Source organism: Panicum virgatum, unplaced genomic scaffold (assembly GCF_016808335.1).
Source record: "Panicum virgatum strain AP13 unplaced genomic scaffold, P.virgatum_v5 scaffold_1187, whole genome shotgun sequence".
Lineage (NCBI taxonomy): Eukaryota > Viridiplantae > Streptophyta > Magnoliopsida > Poales > Poaceae > Panicum > Panicum virgatum.
Window position 1 is genome coordinate 101,976 of NW_024376264.1, and position 23,439 is coordinate 125,414.

At 46.3% G+C, this 23,439-nt stretch overlaps 1 protein-coding gene and 2 long non-coding RNA genes across 8 annotated transcripts; 1 reads left to right on the plus strand and 2 right to left on the minus strand.

Moving 5' to 3' along the window:
- Window positions 1–3,421: 3,421 nt before the first annotated feature.
- On the plus strand, window positions 3,422–7,866 carry LOC120693936. Its single transcript, XR_005683240.1, has 3 exons — window positions 3,422–4,154; window positions 4,292–7,444; window positions 7,546–7,866. It is a non-coding gene; the product is annotated as an uncharacterized LOC120693936 (long non-coding RNA).
- On the minus strand, window positions 7,717–12,485 carry LOC120693935 (protein FAR1-RELATED SEQUENCE 4-like). Of its 6 annotated transcripts, XR_005683239.1 has the most exons (5): window positions 12,007–12,485; window positions 9,429–11,563; window positions 9,168–9,222; window positions 8,984–9,036; window positions 7,717–8,757 (listed from the first exon to the last, which is right to left on the minus strand). XR_005683239.1 is itself a non-coding variant. In XM_039977118.1 (4 exons), exons 2-3 carry the CDS (start codon window positions 10,794–10,796, stop codon window positions 9,208–9,210), a joined length of 1,383 nt encoding a protein of 460 aa, XP_039833052.1. In that variant the 5' UTR covers window positions 10,797–11,563; window positions 12,007–12,485; the 3' UTR covers window positions 7,717–8,757; window positions 9,168–9,207. The 6 variants fall into 6 exon arrangements, 4 of the variants coding, with proteins under 4 accessions (XP_039833052.1, XP_039833051.1, XP_039833050.1 ...); XR_005683238.1 differs by having other exon boundaries at window positions 8,984–9,222; XM_039977118.1 differs by lacking the exon at window positions 8,984–9,036.
- Window positions 12,486–21,133: 8,648 nt separating this feature from the next.
- On the minus strand, window positions 21,134–22,418 carry LOC120693934. The gene is made up of 3 exons (XR_005683237.1): window positions 22,255–22,418; window positions 22,098–22,169; window positions 21,134–21,376 (listed from the first exon to the last, which is right to left on the minus strand). It is a non-coding gene; the product is annotated as an uncharacterized LOC120693934 (long non-coding RNA).
- Window positions 22,419–23,439: the final 1,021 nt, after the last annotated feature.

Below are 23,439 nucleotides of genomic sequence, written 5' to 3' on the forward strand. Positions count from 1 at the left end.
AGAACATCTAAAACGGAGTCCATACAATTATTGCTGAAACTTTGCCTTCGTACTTGATCTATATTTGTTCAAAAGCGGCGTACGTCTAGAGCCAGCACATCGCGTCCATCCATTGATCGCTTTCCGTTAATAGGATAGCCACCAATAACGTGTAGGTTTGGAATTTACGTGGACCCACACGTCAGTGTGCAGGCACAGATGTGTAGGGTGTGACTGAAGTCATTGTGTAGTGTCGCGGCCACTGCCTTGTGAATGGGGGAGGGAATTAAATATCGGCGAAGCATGTTTCGCTCCACTCGCCTTTTTGGATTAAACCCACCACTTTGGGTTGGGGTCTGAGGCTATCTACACTCGTGTTCTTATATATTTCTATCGTAGAAGAATATTCTCAACTTAGTCACCAGGATCTTTGCTCTGTATCAACTTCTTCCACACCCATATTGCTCTATGTGGTTTCCTTTATCTAACTACTCAGTGTTTATACATCCACATATAACTCCTATCTGTTTTCCATATACTAATTATACGAACATTACCACTGAAATAATTTTTGAAGTATTGGAGACTAATTATACGAACATTACCACTGAAATAATTTTTGAAGTATCGTAGAAAATAAAAATCTGAAAAAAAGTAAAAAAGCAAAAGGGCTGACGAAGCCACGCGCATCCACCCAGCTTATCCTCTCGTCCCGACCCCCGACCGCTTGCCGCTCTCGCCCCGAACCAGTCCGCCGCCGTCGCCTGGTCCTTCTGACCCGGGTAGCCACCGATGCACTGCTCCGTTTCCTTTCTTTCTCTGCCGCATGTCCGTGCTCGCCTCTCCGCGGATGTTTGGGATTTCCTTTGATTGTTTGCGCAAGAGGATCCGGCGTCGGGCCCTTCACCGCCCGCCTTCCGTCAAGCTCGGCGGCATCCCCCAGCAGCAACCTTGGGTCGCTTCGCGGAGGCCCTTCACCGCCCCCGCTGCTTGTTCTTGGAGCACTCTTTCCATGTCCACCTCTATCTCAATCTCAACTTCTACTTGTATGGATTTGCCATGTTGTGCTTCTAAGTTCATGTGCTCTGGTTATGAGCACGATTTGTTTTGGTCCGATTGACGATTTGGTATTATACGGTGACGATTGTAGTACCAACTTTGTCATGCACTTGTGTATTTCTCACGATTGGTGCAGTAGAATTTATATTATAGGGCCGGGATTTCTTGCTTCCATCACTTTTGGATGGGATTTATATTATTGGGCCGCGATTTCTTGCTTCATCGCTTTTGGATTGGGATTCGGATGCAGAGTTGGGCGAGGTGTTCAATTCGCTTTCTGTTCGCTGGATTTCAGGCGTGCGACGCGTCGGAGGAGAGAACGACGGACGACAGACCCCTTGCCCGTTTTATTATTAGGTAAAGACTAGGAAAAATGCCCGTGCATCGTTGCTACGGGTGGATTTGTTATATAATATAATTTGATTTTGTATCAATAGTTGTGTTTTTCATGCCACATACCCCCTCTGTCTCGCAAAGCTAGTCACTTTAGGTTCCAGAGGCCAAAATAGCAAACATGCGAAAATACCTGTATGTCCCTCTCCCCTCTCCGCTCCACTGCCTACCTCCGCTCCACCGCCTCCAGGTAGGTGCCGCCGCCAAGCGCACCTGGCCCGTCCCCCCTGCCCCACAATTGAGCTGCCGTTGCCCAGCCACGCGGCCAAGCCGTCCCTCTGCCACACAGCCAAGCCGCCGCCGCCAAGCATTGTCGGACCACGCCCCCATCCTCGGCGCCATGCCTCCGTCGCGTCAGGGGCCGGGGGACCCTCCGCTGTGGGCATCCCCGCTCCATGGGATCCTCCGCCGTGGCTCGAGGGAGACTAGCCATGAAAGATTCCTCTTACCAGCAAGAGAGTGCCTGCCCGTCCAGAGCCTATACTTCTCCGCCTGCGGGGGCACGGGCACGGCCCCTCGTGCCGTTCCCGATGATGGTCGGTCTAGGGGCCGGGGCGTCCGCCGGGGCAGGCCGCTGCGGGTCATGATGAGGACGGCGGGGGAAGAGGGCAGCGCCGTGGTGCTGCTCGACGACACGGCCTTCGATTCGGCGACGGCGCAGGTGGCGGCGGCCCGGCGGCACCTGGGCATGGCGTGGCAGCAGGAGCCACCGCCGCTAAGGCCTAAGGCCCCAGTCGTGCCCCCTTCCTCGGCGGCGTGTGTGTTCGATTTCTGATTCTGAAATACATGTTTGTTTTGCAATTTCTTCCTCCTTGGACGCGATTTGGTGCTTCGGATCCAGACCCAAAAGCTTTCAAGATCCGAGATTTTGCGTTCCCTTTCTCTTTGTTTTCCCAGCAGCCCGATTGCGCTTGCCACGAGTTCTTTCGATCGGTGGCTGGTTTTACGAGCAAGCATATCCCAAGTTCGATAGCCCGATTTGGAATTATATCATAATAATTTTACATGGCGTTTTCTTTCAGTTGGGCTGTTTTGGACATAGCTCAGTAAGATTATGGGCCTTCAAGCCTTGATCTCCTTGATCTGCCCGTTAACCTGCCTTATGCTCGTGCGGCCGCGCCGGAAGGCCTGTCTGTCAGAGGCACAGGACGAGAGACGGACGACGGAATCCTTCCTCTCTTTATTAGGTAGAGATACACCACATATATGTAGTACTGTGTGGGGCGGGCCAGATGGCGGCGTGCATGGCTCCTGGTCTAGTCCTGGAGGAACAGCGGGCGGCGCACCACATGGACGCATGCACACCTATGAGATTTTGAATATTTATTTGATACAGTTAATCCCAATTTGGGATATATAAATGCATGCATGCATGCATGAAAAAATCAGCAGAAGACAAACACCACACACAGACAACACACACATGAGATCGGCCTGCCGGGAAGTTGTAGGCTAATTAAGCTAGCTGAAGTACATACTAAGGTAGGGCATGATGCATGAATCAGCCTGGGCGGCCGACGATGCGTCGATCATTTGCATCGATCGGTCGTTGATTTGGACGCCGCGATTTTGACACGGATTTAATGTGGATGGAGACAGAACGATTTTGGCATTTTTTCTACCTCCGACTCACTGAATTATACGACCTTATTGATGTCGTCCTTTTACTGCATACACGAACTGAATTTCAATCTAACTCATGTGTAATCACTGACTTGCGAGATGTTCCTATCCAAGGAAAATCTCAACATGTAAGTCTTTTATTTTTAACTGTTAAGGAGCCAATATTTCAATGTGTAAACTTTTACAATGGTTGTAAAAAATATGAACCGTCGATCGGAGGTGCCAAAAGTACTAAAAATGTGAGCTAAGTACTAAATAATGGCGGATCCAGGACTAAATTATGGTGGGCCCAGTACTGTTTTGGTTTTTTAGTTAATTTATTTTAAGGGCAGAAAGGTCATTCCACCTGTTTCGGGCTTTCAGCGGGTGGGAAACGTGGCGTCCCGTTCCGCCCGACCGCCCGACCTGGGTCGCGTTCATCCGTCCCCCTCCTCCACTCCCTTTCGGATCCAGGGGCCGGTGGAGAGCCGCGGCAGCGCATCCGTCCCCCTCCCCCGCTCCCTTCCGGATCCAGGGGCCACGGCGGTGGAGAGCCGCGGCCGCGCCAGCTCCCACAGCGGTGGCCAGCTAGGTCCGCAGGCCCTCACTCGGTGACTGTCATCCTTCCCCCTCCCCCACTCCCTTCCGGATCCAGGCGCCACGGCGGTGGAGAGCCGCGGCGGCGCCAGCTCCCACAGCGGTAGCCAGCTTGGTCCGCGGCCGCTGGGCGATCCAGGCGTCCACGGCGGTGCAAAGTCGCGGCTGCGCCATGTCTCAGTGCGGTGGCCAGCTAGGTCCGCGGCGGGGGAACCAGCTCGGTCCCTGGCTGGGCGAGCCGCGGCGGCGCCAGCTCTCAGTGCGGCGGCGCTCTCAGTCCCCTCGCCGTCCCGCAGGCGCGCCCCCCGTTCCCTTCGTCCCAGCTCGAGGAGGAGGAGGCCCGTTCCCTCGTCGACAGCGACCTCTACGACCTCACATCCGCGCCGCTGCAGCTCCTCGCGGGGGAGGCCCGGTCGGAGGTGGCCATCACCGGCGGCGACTCCCTCTCGGGCCACCTCGATCTCTGGTGCCTGGACGTCTCCGCTGCGCTCGACCAGGTCAACGACTCCTCACATTACCATTAGGTGAGTCGAATTTTGTGCTCTTATGCTGTGTTTAATCGTGCTAGAGGTGTTTAGGAAAATTCGTACTAGGTTAAATTGCTATTTGATCATACGAAAAGTTTGATTTAGCCATCTGCTGAATGGGGTGTGCTCGCTAGGGTGCATTTCACCAGGTTAGGTATGTTTGAGTGAAGTTTCTGGCGAAGATGGTGTCCTGATGTGATCCAGCTGTAGGATCCCTTTGTGTTACTGCTAAAGCTCTGTAATAATGGTCAGGTCGAAGTTTTATAAAAACCTGGAGGTCCTAGGAGAAAGTCTCTTAGTCTTTGGTACTTAGTACTTAAAGAGTCCTCTTGTATTTCAATGTCAAGAGGTACCAATCTCTCTCCCATACAATTTAGTGCTTCTTATTATTTCCCTGTGCTAAAATTGTACATATATGAGATTATTATCCATACTTGATCAAGGCAAATCAGCCTGCACATTTGTAATTTGCTAAGATAAGGCAAATAAATTATCTTATTGCTTTTGTTTTCTTTATTCCATGAACCTCAACTGTTGGATGAATAGACTAGCTCATCATGGCACTGTTGTTATGGCCATACTAATTTCATTACACGGTTCTGTAGTGATGAAGTGCAGGATCAGGAATATATAATATCCTTGACCTGTTCTATGCCTGGCTGCCTGCCATACATAGCTGCTAATTTTGAATGCGTGTGCAGTAGACGTTTTTAGGAAATGAATACGAGGCATAGAAAACCAAACATTCAGACTAATCACTAATGAAATAACTGAAAGTGTGCACCCCTGCTGCACTAATTGTCTTGTGTCTAGGAGTCCTCAAGTATTCACACAAATCCAAGACATATGTCGATCAGATTGTAGGAACCAGCATAGATTAGATAAAGTTGTTACAAACTAAAGCAATGAAAGGAGGAGCTCAGTGGTATGAAGTCACAAAGTTTAGAACAAGGTGTAACCAACTAAGCAACTATTTGGACAGCACCTAACTACTGATGATAGGAGATCATATTTTTGTGTATGGGCTCACTTGAAGAGGTCCAGGATTCGCGTTCATACGGTTTTCGGTCTGCACACGTTGAGCGATAGTTGTACTGCTAGATTGTTCCTTTGTAGAGGCATTAGCTTCAAGCTTTTTCTTTTTTTTCTCCTTGTTCTCTGTTAGAATCATCAGGCTGTAGAATTTTCTTCGGCCGTCCTCGTCCCTGTTTCTGCTTGGGTGATGTAGACCGGTTGGATGTGTTGGGGTCCTCTGGTTGGCTGATCTTGATAACATCATCATCTGCATCATTGGTCTGGTTCGCTCGCTTTTCCTCTTGCTTGGCTTTGTATTCATCCTCCTAAACAATAATGTGGGGAAGGCATACTGATTATGCTCTCATTGTAAAGCTATAAGGTGGGGAAATCATTTTAGGAAGGGTGATTTGTAGCACAAACCTTGATGGCATGCCTATAGGATTCTTTTCTGAGGTGGTTGCACTCAGATCGGACAAGCCTAGAACATATTTTCCAGCTGAAAACTTGTATTTTAGACTGCACCAGCGAGCAATGCGTGTGAGTATATCTTGATAAAATTAGACTAGATCACAAATGAACTAAAGGTGTTGTACCTGTGTGAAATTCTGTCATTTTTTCACCGTCCCAAGCGAGCATGTATTTCAGCACGTAGGCGCCACAAGAATGGCTGGAAAATCTAAGAGTTAGAAGATGTAACTGAGTGGTGTTAATTAATTCAGAATGCAGTATGCACCCGTCGCTTTGTATTGGTATGTTTGTGTAGCTCTGTTTGTCCCATTAGCAAATGTTGCATGATACATTGGCTGAAATCTCACCACCCTGAACTGCAACTTGGATGCAATCTTGTATGGACTCCACCTTGTTAAATTATAGATCATTACAATCATATAACATATTGAGTATTTATATTTAACATGTACATGTTACATACCAGCAAATTTTCCTTGATCTCATCTCGAAAAACAGGACTGGTTATAGAGTTTAGAATTTGAATTTCTTTTTTTATGAATTTCAAAATTAATAGATGCCAATGGTCATTGCGAACATGCATTGGGATAAAAACCTGGTACATATATGTATTTAAAATGAGTTGAGTATGCCATGTAGTAATAATTGATCATATGTGCATGTGATGTACCATGTTTTTTCCTACGCACTTCTTAGCAATTTTTTCAGCCCATTTTCTTTGCAGACCATGGCATCTAGTGTCCCCCGTTAGCTTTCTGCTGTCATATGTAGTTAAGACTGACGTTGTATCAGTCTCTACATTGCTAAGAAACGCGTACGCATCAATAACCTGGAAAAGTTAGGAACCGATAAGAGGATGAATGGCATGTAACTAGTTAGTGGACAATTAAATGGTATGGGCGTACCTGACCATAGAAGTATCCATTGGTAACATTCGGTCTTAACAGCTTGACAGTCAGTAGATAGCTACCAATGTCAGCCACTTCAACCTCATCATAACTGTTTGTAATGAAGCTTACTACTTCTTTGTCCTCTTCTGTCAAGTTGTAGTCATCATGAAAAACAGGTGTACGCGGTGCAATGTATTGTTGGGGGCAAATATTAATCCCAGTCGCATTATCGCTAAGGTTTACAGGAGGTGTTGCGGTATGTGTTGTCGTGTTTAGTGAAGGCTCGGCTTCTTTAGCGTCACCTATTGAGTTTCGAATATTCAGCGGGACCTATCACAGATTATGCACACAAGTAAGAGCACTAGTTAGTGAAGAAATTCACTTTGTCTTGACAATTTCAGGGTATCAGAGAACAAAAACCTCAATCACCACCAGAACCAACACTACCAGACTGCGAAACCTATGAACCACGGGTATGTGAATGGGGGTGGGGCAAGCCAATCAGCACTATTTCAAATGTTGTCATATTTTAATTTTGCTTAATGTGATCAGTTTGAATATTACATGAAGTTGTAATGGAATTTACGGTTCATACTAGAGAGAGACTGCCGGGATGCATTGCATTTGTCAAACCCGCCCAAGTGGAGTGGTGGCGTATGGTCGAGGCACTAGCAGATTTTGGGTACACAGGGAAGAGTGAATTATATTATCTGCAGCCTGGGTGCGTACCTCCATGAGGGTTGGTATTAATGTTAGGAACTGATGAAGTTGAGCAAGTGATCCAAGTCCGTACAACTGTTCATACAAATGAACGGCACATCATCTAGTTGCAGCGATGCTAGTGACCCAGGTTGTTCTACGGGTCAAGCGAATGGCGAAGGTCAAACTGAATCTGAAAACGATGACACTTGGGTTAGACCTAATACCCTGATTATCCATTTGATATGTCGTCCTAGGCATAATTTTAAATAGTACAAATTGTTACTTTTCTAATTGGTGTGGCATTCTTACAGATGGAAAAAAGTTTTTATGAAGTGTGCAGTAGCAAAAGAATGAAGATGGAACCTCGCGAAGGAAAGTAGCCAAGCGACGGCATGGATGAAGTTTAAATACTAAAAATAGCTTTGGTTTTTAATATCAAATAGGATTGGGAAACATCTGTACTTAAATTGGATTAAGACCACTTTTTATTTTTCAAGGATGCTTCTACACTTTCGATGTTAGGCACATTTGATAATATTCTTAAATCTGTCAGTCCGGCTCTTTGCAAACTACTACTTGTACTAGTATTGTCTGTGTTCTACTTCTGTATGGTGTGTTTTGAATTTTTCTTCGATCTATCTCTGAAGTTAAACGGTTGTATTTTTCTAGGGATAATGCAGCAAACTTTTCATCCTTCAATTTGATTATGTGCATTTGCTATATTTGGATCAGTGGTGCATGCCGTTGTTCTGATGGCACATCTGTAACCTAATGTCATGCATTAGCCCCTGAATTAGTTGCACCCCAAATTGCTGTACAAATTTGTGGTTGCCGAGCTTATTTGCTGCTACATTATGGTTCCTATTGTCTGCGATTGATAGCTTTTTTTTTCTTGGCCCTTGTACTGCTCGTGATGTATTCCAGTGCTATGAGAACCACTTTATTTGTGCGTCCACGGCCACATAATCCAGATTTGGGACACGCACGATCATGCCAGCCTGAACTTGTTGGAAATCTCTGGCAGAATGATCCTCTCTAGCTTGGGACGGAATTATTAGCCCTTCTATCCAGATATCCAGTGACGCGAGAGGGGCTGGCACGCCCTTCGGATATTTTATATATCGAGAGACTGGACTACACACCAGTCGTTGTCTGCACAGCGTAGCATTATCAACATATTGGATTCAATTTCAAGGCCGTCCTTGCCTGGCTACCTTACCACTCGACTGAGACGCGCCCAGACCAAACCATCTCCCGCTGAAAGGCTGGAACCCAATTGGATTAGGCCATGACCAATTTCCAAGGTTACAACAGCCCCAAGTCCACGAGCCCAAAAGGCAGCAATTTCATTGTTATCAAGAAATAAAGGCTACAATTTTTATTGTTATCAAGAAAATAAAGGATACAATTTTCACGACTGAACACCACATGATCGAAAGAGGGACGGTCTGGAGCTTCAGAGAGTGAAAGATGGAAAGTTGCTTCACCAACTCCACGTGAACAGAAGCAAACATATATCCAACCTATCACACGAAAATCCACAGGGTTATGACAGAAACGGTGGAAACTTATTAGCATAGTGCTGCACTGAAAAATATTTAAACATCATACTTAGCTGAGGAAATTTCAATATGCTTTGGTTTCAAATCACAGTTTGTAGATTGCACACACTACATATTTATTAAATATTATTACTGGGAGAGAATTTTTTGAAAGAAATAAACCAACAAGTATCTGACAAGAGTTTACATTTTTCCAGGTCCTGGGAGGGAACCAAAAGCACCTGATAATTTTGGTTGTACCTGATTACCATCCAATGTCGTGGAAATAAGATGGCCTTGAGTCAGTTCAGTGATCATACAAGAACACAAGACTATATGGTTCTCACAAAAGCGAACGAAAAAAGAGAAATTACATGGCTGTAGCACTGCACCTTTTTGGACAATGACATTGGGATGCTTCCAGTGACCTGGTTATCTAGGCCAAATCTGCAGCAGAAAGGAACAAAAAACTTCTCATCATATAATCACAAAATAATGACTATCAATAATTAGGATAACTCATGCAAAGTCAGCAGTGTCACAGGTTTACCTAGCCACCATTATATACAAAATTTAAATAGCCATGTGCAAAAGAAATGTGGTAGCTCTATAAATTCAGTAATCAGTATTCACTGCGAATCGAAAAAAACCACCTCTTTTAATTTGGAGCACGTGCGCCGATTATGCCCCTCTCCATTACAGTGACCGCATTTATTTGTTGACCTTTTCTTCTTCATCGGCATGGCCTGCAGTCTTTTCTTCGGCGCACCACGTCCTGGTACTCGAATTGGATCCAAAACCATTCCAGTTGTGTCTGAATCTGATTGCTGAGTTTGGGGAAGTACCGGCCCATACCACACTCCATCATTGTCGCCACAAGCCAAATCGTTGGTGGCAACCTCTTCAGACAACAGCTTTTTCAGACGTTCGTATGATTCTATTGATTGAGATGCCCTAAAGGAGGCTGCATGGCTCAGATTCCGTAACTCACGGTACCTATCCAGGTTGACTGAATAATCATACAAGGTGCTCTTCCTAGTTGTATTCAGTCCATATTTTGCACTGGTGGTCCACCTTCTACGAACACAACATATTGGAAGGCAAGCTGCTTGGATAAATGATAACACATGGAAAATGTGCGAACAGGGTGTGCCAAAGCATTCGATCTTACTGCATGAACACCTAATTCCAATTACTGACCTCTCATTCATCTCAACATCCACATAGAATAGCACACCTCTACTACCCTTCTTATAAACAATGTATGATGTAGCATCACAACCATCAAGTACCTCCATAACATTACACTCGCTTGCATCACGTATGCTAAATTTCACCACATCAAAGACTGTAGGGGTGAACAGCCGTGCTGCGTCTTTCTCAAATATAGATGCACTTGCCTCTATGAACGGAACCGTTTCCAGTGCTACAATGTCTAGGACCGCCTCGTTCCTTCGCAAATCTGAAAGGTTGCGTTCATAGTGTTGTAGCATGGAAACCAATGTCATTTTACCATCAAGGTGTTCATGAAGCATAGCGTTTAGTCTCTCACTCCGTTGGTTACTCCTCATTCCTAAGAAACAATGACCAACCTGATATGCATCACAGCATAGTTTCCTCATCTGATACATCTGATGCAACCATGACTCCTCACTCTTTACTTTATGCTTTACTAAAAATAGTTCCCATTTTATTTCAATCTCATCTACAGAGCAGCGATCATATAGTAAACCCTTGAATTTTGCCTTCACCTCATCATTGTGCAAATGACGTGATATGTTTTGCTCAACATGAAACACGCACAACCTATGATTCGAGTTGGGCCAAAACGCCCTTATAGCTTTCTGCATTGCAAGGTCTCCATTGGTGATAACTGATATGGGATGCTTCTGACCCATGGCAAGAGAAAGTGTTAGCAACATCCACTCATATGCCTCAGATGTCTCATGAGAAATAATCCCACATCCAAAAACAACAGTGCTACGATGGTGGTTCACCCCAACAAAAGGAACGAACGGCATATTATATTTATTGGTCCTATATGTGCTGTCGAATATAACAACATCACCAAACGCTGCATAGTCAATCTGAGATTGACTATCTGACCAGAAAAGACCCTTCAGATGGCCCTCCACATCAACCAGATACTTAAAAAAAATTGAGGATCCCTCTGTTGTCTCTCCCCCAAGTGAGAGATCATCGTTTTGGTATCACCGGCATCAATTGTTCCCTGGTTATACCTATAGCAGAAATTATATATATCTCTTGCTATGAATCCGACCTTGTCATATCCACCATACCGTGTTTCCAATATATCCATGATTTGATGCTTACGGATCCCTGATATTTCCATCTCTGCAATGTCGGCTTTCTGCTCATCTCTAATTCTCCTGTGCGATCGCAGTAGACAAGCAAGATCTGGTGGGGCCAATTGGTGACTGTGCTCATCGATGAAATCCTTCACAAACCACTTCCCAGTTTTCCTATCTTGTGCAATTACCAGTTTGGCTTTGCACCCAACACGGCTGATATTGCGTGGCCTCCTTTTCTTGTTTGCTCTATTAATATGCTTCGCTTCACGGAATCCTTCACGACTACAGACCATTTTCCTCAAACATATCTCCTGATTACCACCATCCCACTCAACATAGCTCTTCCGCACACTAAACCCTTTCTGAAGGTCATATGTGTTATAGAACCGAAAACGTTCTTCCTCGCTAACAAACTGTTTGCTCACAATGTCATGGTACTCCGAAAGTGACTCCACACTTGTATCAGCCATGTCTTCCTAAATATGTTTCATGATTTAAAAACCCGATGCAGCCAAACATATGCCTAACTAAAGAAAAAATATTTACTATATTTTTCCTATTTTCTCACAATGTCATGGTGCTGGACTGCATCTACCCTACCTATTACTTTTCCTGTTTTCTAATTCAAGCTAAACAAGGTATTGCTGCATTTACATGACGAGCTATCTAAAGTTCCATGCTATTTTATAAAAAAATTTGTTCTATCATAACCATGTGAACACCACAAACAACTTGGTTGACTTAGTAATTATAACCCACAACTTACAAGAAACAATAAATTACAGATGAATCATATCCCAGGAACTCCTACTATGAGCAAAAAATTTATTCAATTTATTCAATCCAGTATGGTCTAAGATATAATTTTGTACATGACTATTCACGTCTGTTGTTCATGAATTTGATTAGGGCTCCATACCTTGGACAGATTGCAGGGGGTCCGGATTCATGGGGCGAGGTAGAGGGCAGCACGCGATTCGCTTGGGAAAGCCCGATCCACGGGGGTCCAGCACCCGGCCGAAGGTGCGGGGAACGCTGAGCGGGGGCTTGAATGACACGAGTCCTGCGTCCCCTGGGGAGGCGCGGTCGACAGGAAGCTGCGCCGCGTGGGGGAAGCACCGGCACCGAGAGACGTACACCCCTGGGGAAGGCGCCGGCGGCGTCGGCGTCGGCGTCCGCTGCCTGGGGAAGGCGCCGGCGGAGTGGGTAGGGTCGCCGATTCTTGGGGCAAGCGCCGGGGACGGCGCCGGCGGTGGGTGCGTGGAGGCGACGGCGCTGCAATTCCTGGGGCAAGCACCAGGGAGGGCGACGGCGGCGCGTTCGTGGAGACGGCGGCGCGCCGGAGAGGGCGATGGCAGAGCGTGCGTATACGCGACGGCGGCGCGATTTCCTCGTTAAACGAACTGAACGGGCAGTCGCGAACCGGACGGAGCATGTCAAGTCTAACGATGTGAGGCAGGATGAATTTACTATTTCACCCTTCGCTGGAAAAAAAATAAATCCTTTCTATTTTCTATCCGGGAGCGTATCTTGTGCAAACCAATAATCTGTACAACCATGCAAACTATCGATCTGGACCAACCATCTCCAATCCGAAGGCCAGGAAACGAGCTACGCGCATTTTGCAAAAAGGCGCCCGCCGGCCCTCTAATGCACAAGGACTTTTTGCAGTAACCCCCCGCCCTCATCTCCCTGGTCGTTTCTGTGGATTATTCTGGGACGGGTCGCTGACCTCTTTGTCCACACGCCGCCGGCTAGGGAACGGGCTGTTGCCTCCAGTGCTTCGTTGCCTCCAGGTGCTTCGTTGCCGCCGGCTAGGAAATGCGCCGCCACCTCGCATGATGGAGCGCCGCCCCTCCAGGTGCTTCATTGACTCCAGGTGCTGCGCCGCCGCCAGATGCTGTGCCGCCGCCAGGTGCTGTGCCGCAGCCAGATGCTGCGGCCGTCTGGGACTGCCGAACGGCACCGCCTCCAGATGCAGCACCACCCTTTGGAATGTCACGCGCCATCTCTAGGACGGCCACACAACTCAGTACCGGCCTCGAAATCGCGGACATCGTTGTCTCTCAGGTCGCTGCCGTCATGATTGCTGGAGATGGAGCCCAGACTGAACATCCAAGCACACCACCTCGGACTTGCAAAGAACATTTGAAACAGCCAAGGATTGGAATGATCTTTGAAACACTTGCAGATGTGGAGGATTTTTATAAATCATATGCACATGATGCTGGCTTCTCTATTCGTATTGGTCAGCAAAAGAAGGAAAATGAGGAAATAATAATCAAGCGGTACCTCTGTTTAAGGGAAGGGTATAAGAAGGAAGACGTAAAAAATGTTTCTGATGCATCCGGAAACAAAAGGACCCATAATGTGATGGAAAAGATATGTGGTTGTCAGGCACATATTGTGGTCAACCTCGACAGTGACAAGAAGTATCAGATAGTTTCAATGGTTGTGGAGCACAACCATGATTTTGTGTCGCCAGATAAGAGACAGTTTCTGAGATCCAACCGTACGGTTAGTAAGAGGGCGAAGAGTACCTTGTTCAATTATCATAAGGCTAGCATTGGCACGTCACAGCCATATCGACTTCTTCATATCAGTGAGGGTGGGTTTCAGAATGTTGGTTGCACGTTGAGGGATTTGCAGAACTATTATCGTGACCTGAGGACCAAAATCAAGGATGTGGATGCACAAATGTTTGTGGGGCAACTTGAACGAAAGAAGAAAGTAAATCCTGCCTTCTTTTATGACTTTATGGTGGATGAACAAGGACGACTTGTTCGTGTCTTTTGGGCAGATGCCACATGCAGGAAAAACTATAGTGTATTTGGTGATGTTGTTTCGGTAGATTCAACATATAGCACTAACCAGTATAACATGAAATTTGTGCCATTTACCGGAGTCAATCATCACTTGCAATGTGTTTTCCTTGGGGCAGCATTCATGGATAATGAAAAGATCGAGTCATTTGAATGGTTGTTGAAGACCTTTCTTAAGGCTATGGGTGGAGTAGCACCTCAGCTGATCATAACAGATGAAGATGCGAGTATGAAGGCTGCTATTCCTCATATTTTACCCGATACAGTTCATAGACTTTGCATGTGGCATATCATGGAAAAGGTACCTGAGAGGGTGGGGCCCTCCATACGAGAGGATGAGGACTTCTGGAAGTTATTAAACATGTGTATTTGGGGCTCCGAAAATCCAGATGAATTTGAGTCTCAATGGAATTATATCATGACAAAATATGCACTCACGGGAAATGAGTGGTTTTCCACAAAGTTTGCTATTCGTCAATCATGGATTCCAGCATACTTTATGGACATACCTCTAGCAGGAATCCTTAGGACTACTCTACGATCGGAGAGTGCAAATTCTTTTTTTAACCGTTTCATTCAGCGAAAATTGACTTTTGTTGAGTTTTGGCTAAGGTTTGACACAACTTTGGATTGCCAGCGCCAAGAGGAGTTGAAAGCTGACAATGCAAGCCTTCACAGCACTCCTAAATTGATGACACCATGGGCCATGGAGTAGCAATGTAGTGTCATATATACACATGAAGTTTTTAGTAAATTTCAGAGTCAACTAATAGTCGCAAGAGACCATTGCATTATTCAAGGGTTTTCTGAGTCTGAAGATACTAAAATTGTCACCATCAGCAACCAATCTGGAAAAGAGCGAGTGGTTGAGATGAACAAGTCAAACATGTTTGCTAGGTGCTCCTGTAAATATTTTGAGTCCTATGGCATCCCGTGCCGTCATATCATACAAGTGCTTAGAATCGAGAAGCAAAATGAGATACCATTGGTTTATATTATGAAGAGATGGGACAAAAGATGTAAAAGGTGTGTACTTTTAGAGGGAACACAAGATGGGACAAAAGATGTAAAAGGTGTGTACTTTTAGATGGGACAAAAGATGCAAAAGATGTAAAATGAGATACCATTGGTTTATATTATGATCTTCAATTTGATATGTTTGTTTTGTTACAGGGAATTGTCATTTGATGACGAAGGTAACCTACTAGATGAGAGGCCTAAAGATCCTATGGAGGTAGCAATGCAGAAAAAGATTTCAGATTCACGCAATAAGTTTGAAGATATTATCCAAATGGCCAAGAATTCTGAACAAGGAATAGACTCTTTATATTCTAGTTTATCCAACCTAGAAGAACCTCTCCAAAAGATCACGCCTGCGGCTAGAGATAATAAACAGGATGAATATAAATCTTTCCTTGGTAGTAAAATTCCAAATGAAGTCAATATACATCCACCAACTGATATCAAGTCGAAAGGGAGATGCAAAAGAATTAAGAAGAGCAAGGAGACGAAGGCTCCAAGTAAATGGAAGTGCAGAAAATGTAAGCAAGTAGGGACACATGATGCACGCAATTGCCCAAACAACGTTGTTGGCTGATATTTTAAGTTCATATAAATTTCAGTGTGTTAGTTAACTACATTGGCAGAGTGCACGTTTGGGTGTGTGTTAGTGAACTACTTTTATTTTCTTCATGCTGTCATGAACTTATTCTCTATAGTATGTGCACAGATTATTGTCATTTATGCAAAGCACAAGGTTCAGAACCATCTTATAAAAAAAGGTCAGAACCTATGCCAACTGCTTGCTGTGACGACCGAACATAGGGGTCCAACCAAGTAAAATAAAATGAGCTGCTCTAGGATCACCAATTTTCAACACACACATGTAGGAGTTGTTTAAAGCTCAGTGATGTATATATTCATCCAAAATGGTTTCCTTAGGAATACATGTGTGTAACAAAATTACAATTCTTCTGTCATATGCCCAGCTACAATTCTGTCAAACAAATTTGAAGCACAATGGTCCTTAAGTCTGAAGATAGTCAATTACACACAAGTTCACTACACCATTCACTACACACATGTTCAGTACTCCACTGAAATTTACATGCCCCAGGAAGTCAAATACACTACACACAAGTGCTGCTGCTTTGTCAATGTGCTTTGTGCTCCCCTCCCAGGTTGAGCTTCCTTACTGATGGGTCACTTTTCACCGGCAAAGGTAGAACAATTGTTTTGTCCGAAGAACGCAAAGCATCTGTAGCATTGTTTTGTCTGAAGGACTTCTTCAACTTTCCTCAAGGTGTTTTCTCGAGCTTCAACAGGCAAAATATCCTTAGGTATGTACATCCGTATGCTGCTTAGTCCATCAATCTGTTTTATTTAGTTGGACCACATCATTAGCAAAGGGGCAGCTTAGCAAGGAGATAAAATGATCAGCAGTGGTAAAATGTGCAAAGTAAATAACCTGCGGAAGTGACAATGAAACTACAACTGGTTCTCCACGCGCCTTCAGAGGAACAACCTTCATTGTTTTCTTACCATTGTTGTCCTTAGTTACAGAACATCTGGTAACGACATCAACCGTGTAATCAGAATCCTCAGGTCTCCTATCTGCAAGATCAAAACCAAAGTAAGGTGAACAGCTACTTTTCCATTCCAATAGTGACTACAGGCATAGATGAATAACATCACTAATCTGATTGTTTCAGGAATTAAAACCAGGTGTACTTGCTGCAAGTGGTTGACAATTGGAGATGCACAAAATCCACTCCAAAAAAGAGAGGTCCTAACTTACCTACAGTTGCAGGCTAAAACCCACCAAACATTCTGCAATTCAAGCTGATGAAGCTATGCTACAGGAATAGAGTACAAAACAAACCAGATTCAAGCTTATCTACATCAGATTATCTACATCAGCTTGTACCTCAGAAGCTGTCGCGGAGGGCCGGCGGGGCGTATCCTGTGCAGCTGTCGCGGAGGGCCGACTCCCCCATCCGGCGGCGAGGGCCGGCGGGGCGACTCCCCAGGTGGCGGAGAGGAACGGCGGGGCTTCTCCCCCAGGCGGCGGAGCGGGCCGGCGGGGCTTCTCCCCAAGGCGGCGGCGAGTGCCGGCGGGGCTTCTCCCCCAGGAGGCGGCGGCGCATCCCCAGTCGTACGGGTGCAGCGTCGGGGCAAAGTCCCGCTCGCGAGACGAATAGGTCTAGACGGCTGGGGGATGGGAGTGGGGAGGGTGTTTCCTGCAAAAACACCATGGGCAGGCGGGCGTTAAAGTGCAAAAAGCGTGTCTCTCGCTCATGTCCATCGGATGAGAGATGGTTGGTCCAGATTGTTGGTTTGCATGGTTGCACAGATTGTTGGTTTGCACAAGATACGCTCCCTTTCTATCCAGTACTTCACCAATAATAAAAGGTACTCAAGAAAATAGGCCTTTTATTTTAGTACTTTTCAACCACCGTAAAAGGCCTCTTTCAACATAAATTAAGTCTTTTATTTCTCTAACCGCAATATTTCAACATGTCTTTAGTCTTTATATAAAAACCATCCGGCATGATTGTTAACCACTGTAATCTCGACATGTAATAACTGTTAGGCAATATTTCAACATGTATTAAGTCTTTTATTTCTAACGTGTTTGGGCAATATTTCAACATGTCTTAAGTCTTTACATAATAACCATCCAGCATGATTGTTAGCCACTGTTTTATTGGTCATTTTCTTCAAAATTACTAGGCTGCAATTCAACCCATCATCTTGAGTCTTTTATTTGAGCCTCGTTAGCCATCTTTTAAAGTATTTAAAAAATTTAATTTTTGCATACACATTACTACAATTGCTTTTTTTAAAACTAAATTCACCTTCCTTTTCTTTTTCTGGTTGCATATACTTGGGTCGAAAGAAGACAATGTTAAGAAAGAGCTACATCCATATATTGCGAAGAAAGTGCTATACAAAGAATATTGTTATGTGTATTATTGTGAAAAAAGAGTTTTACAAAGTCAATATTTTAAGGAAAAAAACTAGGGGGGAAAATGTAAAGCGCCATGTGATTTTGAACAAGAATAGTTGAAATTGGTGTAGTATCGGAAGAACAGAAACTAAACTCTTGTTCTTTTGGGCCATGCCTAGACTGGATGCACGTGTGGCACATGCGGTGCATGCAACTTTTGCCCGGCACGTCGTTCGCCGGAGTAATTAAAACCCGGATGGGCTTACGCCTGCTAATGGGGTTGAACCCACCCCAAATCCGCCCCTACCCATATTTCAAGAGCCCTAACTACCACCCGCCCCGACCCACCCCGTCGGCCCAATGCCCCAAAACGCTCCAACACAAAGTCACGACGGAAGATGATATGCAACTTACGCGCCGATCTACTACCATAGCGCCACAACTCGTTCCAACCCGTCTGTATCGTCAACTCAATCCGCCCCAACCCGTTTCATAGTATCACCCGTTTCCACCCATCCAATAATACCCGTATTAAAATCCACCCAAAAAACCCGTCAAGCCCCGCCCCATTAGCAGGAGTAGATGGGCTAGGCTGGTCGCCTTGTTTCCCGAAGAGCTCCGGTTTTCCTTGCTTGGCTGCTGCATCAATGCTACGCACGTACGTAGTACCACGTAGTAGTGCACATTATTCCGTTCCTCTTCCATCTCCTAATCCCTACACGACGCAACGTACATGTAGCACGAGCGAGCCTACTAGGTGTACGATGTAGGCCTGTGATTGTTATACATATTATCTTGTGTTGTGATTTTTTGTGTGATTGATGAATGGATTGACGAGCAAGTAACCCTTTTTCGTGTGGTCGTTGATGCCTGGAGCAGAGCGTGGCATGCTGGCGGTGACGACGCTGGAGATCGAGCTGGAGGCGGCCGGCCAAAGGAGCAGCTCAAGAGGAAGGAGCAGAGACAGAGAATCGCCAAGCTCGCCGACCTCGCCCGCCAGCTGGTGGCCAGGGAGCGCGATGACGGGCCGGGGTGGACCAGCTGCAGCACCTCCGCCTCCTGGCCGCCTCCACGGCGCCGGCCGCGCCGCCGCTCGTTACGTCGAGCGTCACCGGCGACTCCGACTGCAGCCTCGTCTCCTCCCCCGTCACCTCCGCCTACCGCCGCTGCAAGCAGCAGCTGCTCAGCCCGGCGCCGGCGCCGGCGTGGTGGGCTGGGCTCGGCCGCCAACGCCGTGCTCGACAAGGGCCTGCTGCTGGCCGCCGTCATGGAGGCGGGTGAAAGAGGAGATGCGACAGCTGAATTTGCTCTGCACATTCCATACGTTGTGTACATGGGGATATATAAATACAAGGCTGGAATCGTGGCCGATTAATGTGTCAGATGCAACTGACTTGTTGACCGAGCCATACGGTCAGCTAACTACCGTTAGACCAAGCTACGTACAACACAACGTTCAGTACAATAAACACTCGTCTAACAGCCCCCCTCAGCCTACAGGTGGTTGAACATGTAGGCTGGCACGGAAACCTTCAAACAACGGTCCTGGCAATCCCTTCGTGAAGACATCCGCAAACTGAATACGGAGTAGCTGATGGAATGTGTATGACTTTGATGTGGCCAAGAGCAACTCTGTCCCGTACCAAGTGTAGGTCGATCTCTACATGTTTGATGCGTTGATGATGCACTGGGTTCTGCGACATGTACATGGTACTCACATTATCACAGTAGACGATCGATGATTCCTTGGGAGGACGGTGAAGTTCAATTAGAAGTTGTCGAAGCTAACATAGCTCAGCAACTGCATTGGCCACACCTCTGTATTATGCTTCGGCGCTCGATCGAGAGACAGTTTGCTGCCGTTTAGATGACCAGGCCACAATGTTGTCGCCCAAGAAAACACAGTACCCAGATGTCGAGGGACGGGTGTTCGGACACCCCGCCCAATCGGCGTCAGAGTAGGCAACAAGACGATCACTGGATGACCCGGTGAGAGTGATGCCATAGTGAGCAGTACCTTTAATATAGCGAAGAACTTGTTTCAAGAGCTGCATGTGTGTGTCCCTTGGATCATGCGTGAACAAACATATTTGTTGAACCACAAAGGAGATGTCGATCCGGCCTGGTTAGTGTCAGGTATTGCAGTGCACCGGCCAAACTCCTGTATTCTGTTGCATCAAGAACGGGCTTGCCGGTTTGAGCGGATGGTTTTTGCTTGGTGTCGATAGGTGTATTGGAGGGATTGCAATTTACCATTTTGGCATGCTCAAGAATATCAGTGGCGTATTGGTCTTGTGACAAGAACATGCCATCGGCTGTCCTGGTGACATTGATGCCTAGAAAATGTTGTAATGGACCTAAGTCACTCATGGAGAATTCACAGCATAGGGAGTTGATGATGGAGGTGAGAAGGGCCATGGAGTTGGCTGTTAGTATGATGTCATCAACATAGAGTAAGAGGTATGCAATACGGCCTGCTGTATTTTGGATGAATAACGAAGGATCACTCTTGGATGCATGGAAGCCCATGGTGAAGAGAAAATTTGTGAAACGTAAAAACCAAGTGCGAGGTGCTTGTTTTAGGCCGTAGAGAGATTTGTTAAGGCGACAAACATGCTTAGGATATGGGGGATCGACAAATCCAGAGGGTTGTTGGGCAAGAATAGTTTCAGTGAGCGTACCATGGAGGAATGCATTTTTCACATCCACTTGATGGATGGGCCAATCCTCAGAGACTGCGAGGCTGAGGACCGTGCGGATAGTTGCCGGTTTGATCACTGGACTAAATGTTTCACCATAATCAACACCGGCTTGCTGGGAACAGCCATGGACTACCCATCTGGCTTTGTATCGTGTGAGTGAGCCGTCTGGGTTCAGCTTGTGCCGGAACAACCACTTTCCTGTCACAACGTTTGCACCTGCAACACGGGGAACCAAGCTCCAAGTATTGTTAGCCATCGGTGCCTTATATTCATCTAGCATTGCTGAGTACCAGTTAGGGTCGGCAAGAGCTTCACGGTACGTGCAAGGAATTGGTGAAATTGCAGCGGAGGCAGAGAGATTCATGTGACGTTTGGGAACAAAAATTCCTGCTTTGGCACGTGTAATCACACTACTACAGCCACCCCTATCACCGCCGGTTCTAAAAGTACATCACCAACGGTTTTGGGTACCGTTGGATTTAAGTCGTTGGTGATAGTGGGGTCATCACCGCCTGTTCCAGAACCGTTGGTGATGTGCACCCATCACCGCCGGTTCGTATCTAGAACCGTTGGTGATGGAGACATCAACACCGTCGGTTGAAGACACGAACCGGCGGTGAAGACCTTTTTCCCATCAAAAAAATATTTCCAATTTAAAATGTAAACAATTTCAAACGGGTAAATTTCAAACGTAAACAAGTTTATTTGTTTATCATAAAATGTTGATGATTTGATTTGATGTCATAGAAGTCTTCCCTATCTGGTCTTCTTCTACCTCTAATGCTTGAATACCCACAATTGAAACTTCCATCCTCACTGCAAGCACAGATGTTCACAAGGAAAACAATTAAGAGAGCTACTGATGAACAAATAGACTCCCTCAATCCCACACGTGATAGCTCATTAGTAGAAGGGGAACCATACAACACACAATCACACACCCCATCATTCAAATATTGCATTTGCAGCTGCCGTGCATTTGAGGTGATACAATTTATATGGTACGTGAGTGGATGAGCACAGCATCTCCATGCAATTAAGACGGCGCGCATATGCTACAAGCTACATGACCTTGATAAATCATAAGCTTCAAGACCTATCAGTATAACACAAGAGAACTACTTCAATTAAGTTTCAAAAGAACCCAAGCGCCGCATATGAAAAGGTCTCCATTCTCAATCATAGTGGCCATCTACCCCCTAAATTTAACTAAAACAAACATCTACCCCCTAAATTTAACTTAATCATGTGTGCTTTTGCGCTGATTAACAAAAAATGAGCAACTTCAGTCGGAGAAGCTTACATGAGAACTACAATTAGCTGGTTGAAATTAAACATTGGATTAGCCTTTTAGCCATCAGCAAGCACGCATGACATAGTGGCCATCTAAGAAACCATAACGTATGAACTGATCATATTGCAATTGAACAGAAAATGTCGCTGAAAATGTTCAACAGAAATCACTATGCTCTCTACGGCATGGAGTAGAATATATCTATTAAGGATGTTCGGTTGAGTATAGATAATTTCAGCTCACCCTTTAGAATGGAGCTTCTCAAGAATTGATATGCTCTCTACGGCAATGCAGGCATCCATATTCACAGACATCCTGTTCAAGATGTTGAGTCATTTAGTCTGCAAACCGAAACATGAGGGCAAAAGAGTAGCATGAAAAAAGAATGGAAGACACTTACGCCTACCCCATTGAATTCCACACGTCCCAAAGGCTGGGACCAAGCATTACAAAGCCTGTGCATTTCTTTGCACAAAACTGCCCTAATATCAGCACTAATATTTTTCAAGTAGCCCTGAACGCAGCAAGAGCATTTCAGCTAGCAAATTCTAATGTTTTACCAGATAGGATAGTTGTCAACCAGAGCGTACCTTCTCATGTCAATATGCTACCAAACATGTGCCGACACACATTCCCCTCTCTTGATACCTTGATGCAGTATGTGTTATATGATAAGATGTCAACAATGTCAGATACTATGTGTTATATGCCGTTAATTTGCAGGTTTCATCCCATGATCTATTTCTATACTCTTGCATCATGTCCTGTTAAAAAGTGAGCATTAAACATAAAGAACGACAAGATTAGAGATCATGTCCTGCATCATTTCAATACTCTTGCACCAATTCTATACTCTTGCATCATGTCCTGCGTGTGAGAAAGACATGTATGCATACCTTCATAAGCCCTCTCCCATCTATGTCCTGTAACTTTCCAAACCACAAATTGCGCAGACCTTGCAGCTTGTGGCCGTCAATTAGCTTAAATAAATGAGCAAGAATTAAATGGCAAGTGCAAAGAGAGGATTCAAACCGAATTGGCCCAGCTGCTGCTGTCGACCTGCTGTGGCGCTCCATGCTCAGCCGCGAGCACGCAGCGTGCGCGCCTGTTCCCCGCGCTGGGCGCTGCGACTGGCCGCCCGCTCGCCTGGCCACACTCGAGAGCCGCGAGCGTTGGCCGCTGGGCGAGCGCGTACGCTGGCCCCGCCGTCTCGGCACCAGAGGGAGCCGGGCGCCGACTCCGCACCAGCACGCCACAGAGCACTGCCGGTAAGGAAGGCCGACGGAGCACCAGAACGTGACTGGCTGCCGGCGACCGCACACTGGTGAGGAAGGCCGGCTCCCCGGCGACGCCAGCCGAGAGAGGAGTGCCCCGACCAGATTCGGCAAGGGGGGGGGGGGCGGATCCGGCAAAGGGGCGACCGGATTCGGCCATTGTCCCAGCCCAGAGGGCAGCCGCCCATGGCACACAGCGGCCGGGCAGGATGCCGGGTGCGGAGGCCTTTGGCCGGCCCTGAGGTCCACCGCCCCCTGAGGGTTGAGGTCCCCGGGAGCGGCAGATCCGCCATGCCCTGCACGGATCCGGC

Bases quoted from the DNA above. Each gene is read 5' to 3' on its own strand.
- LOC120693935 (XM_039977115.1), bottom strand. From the start codon at position 10,796: ATGCCGTTCGTTCCTTTTGTTGGGGTGAACCACCATCGTAGCACTGTT.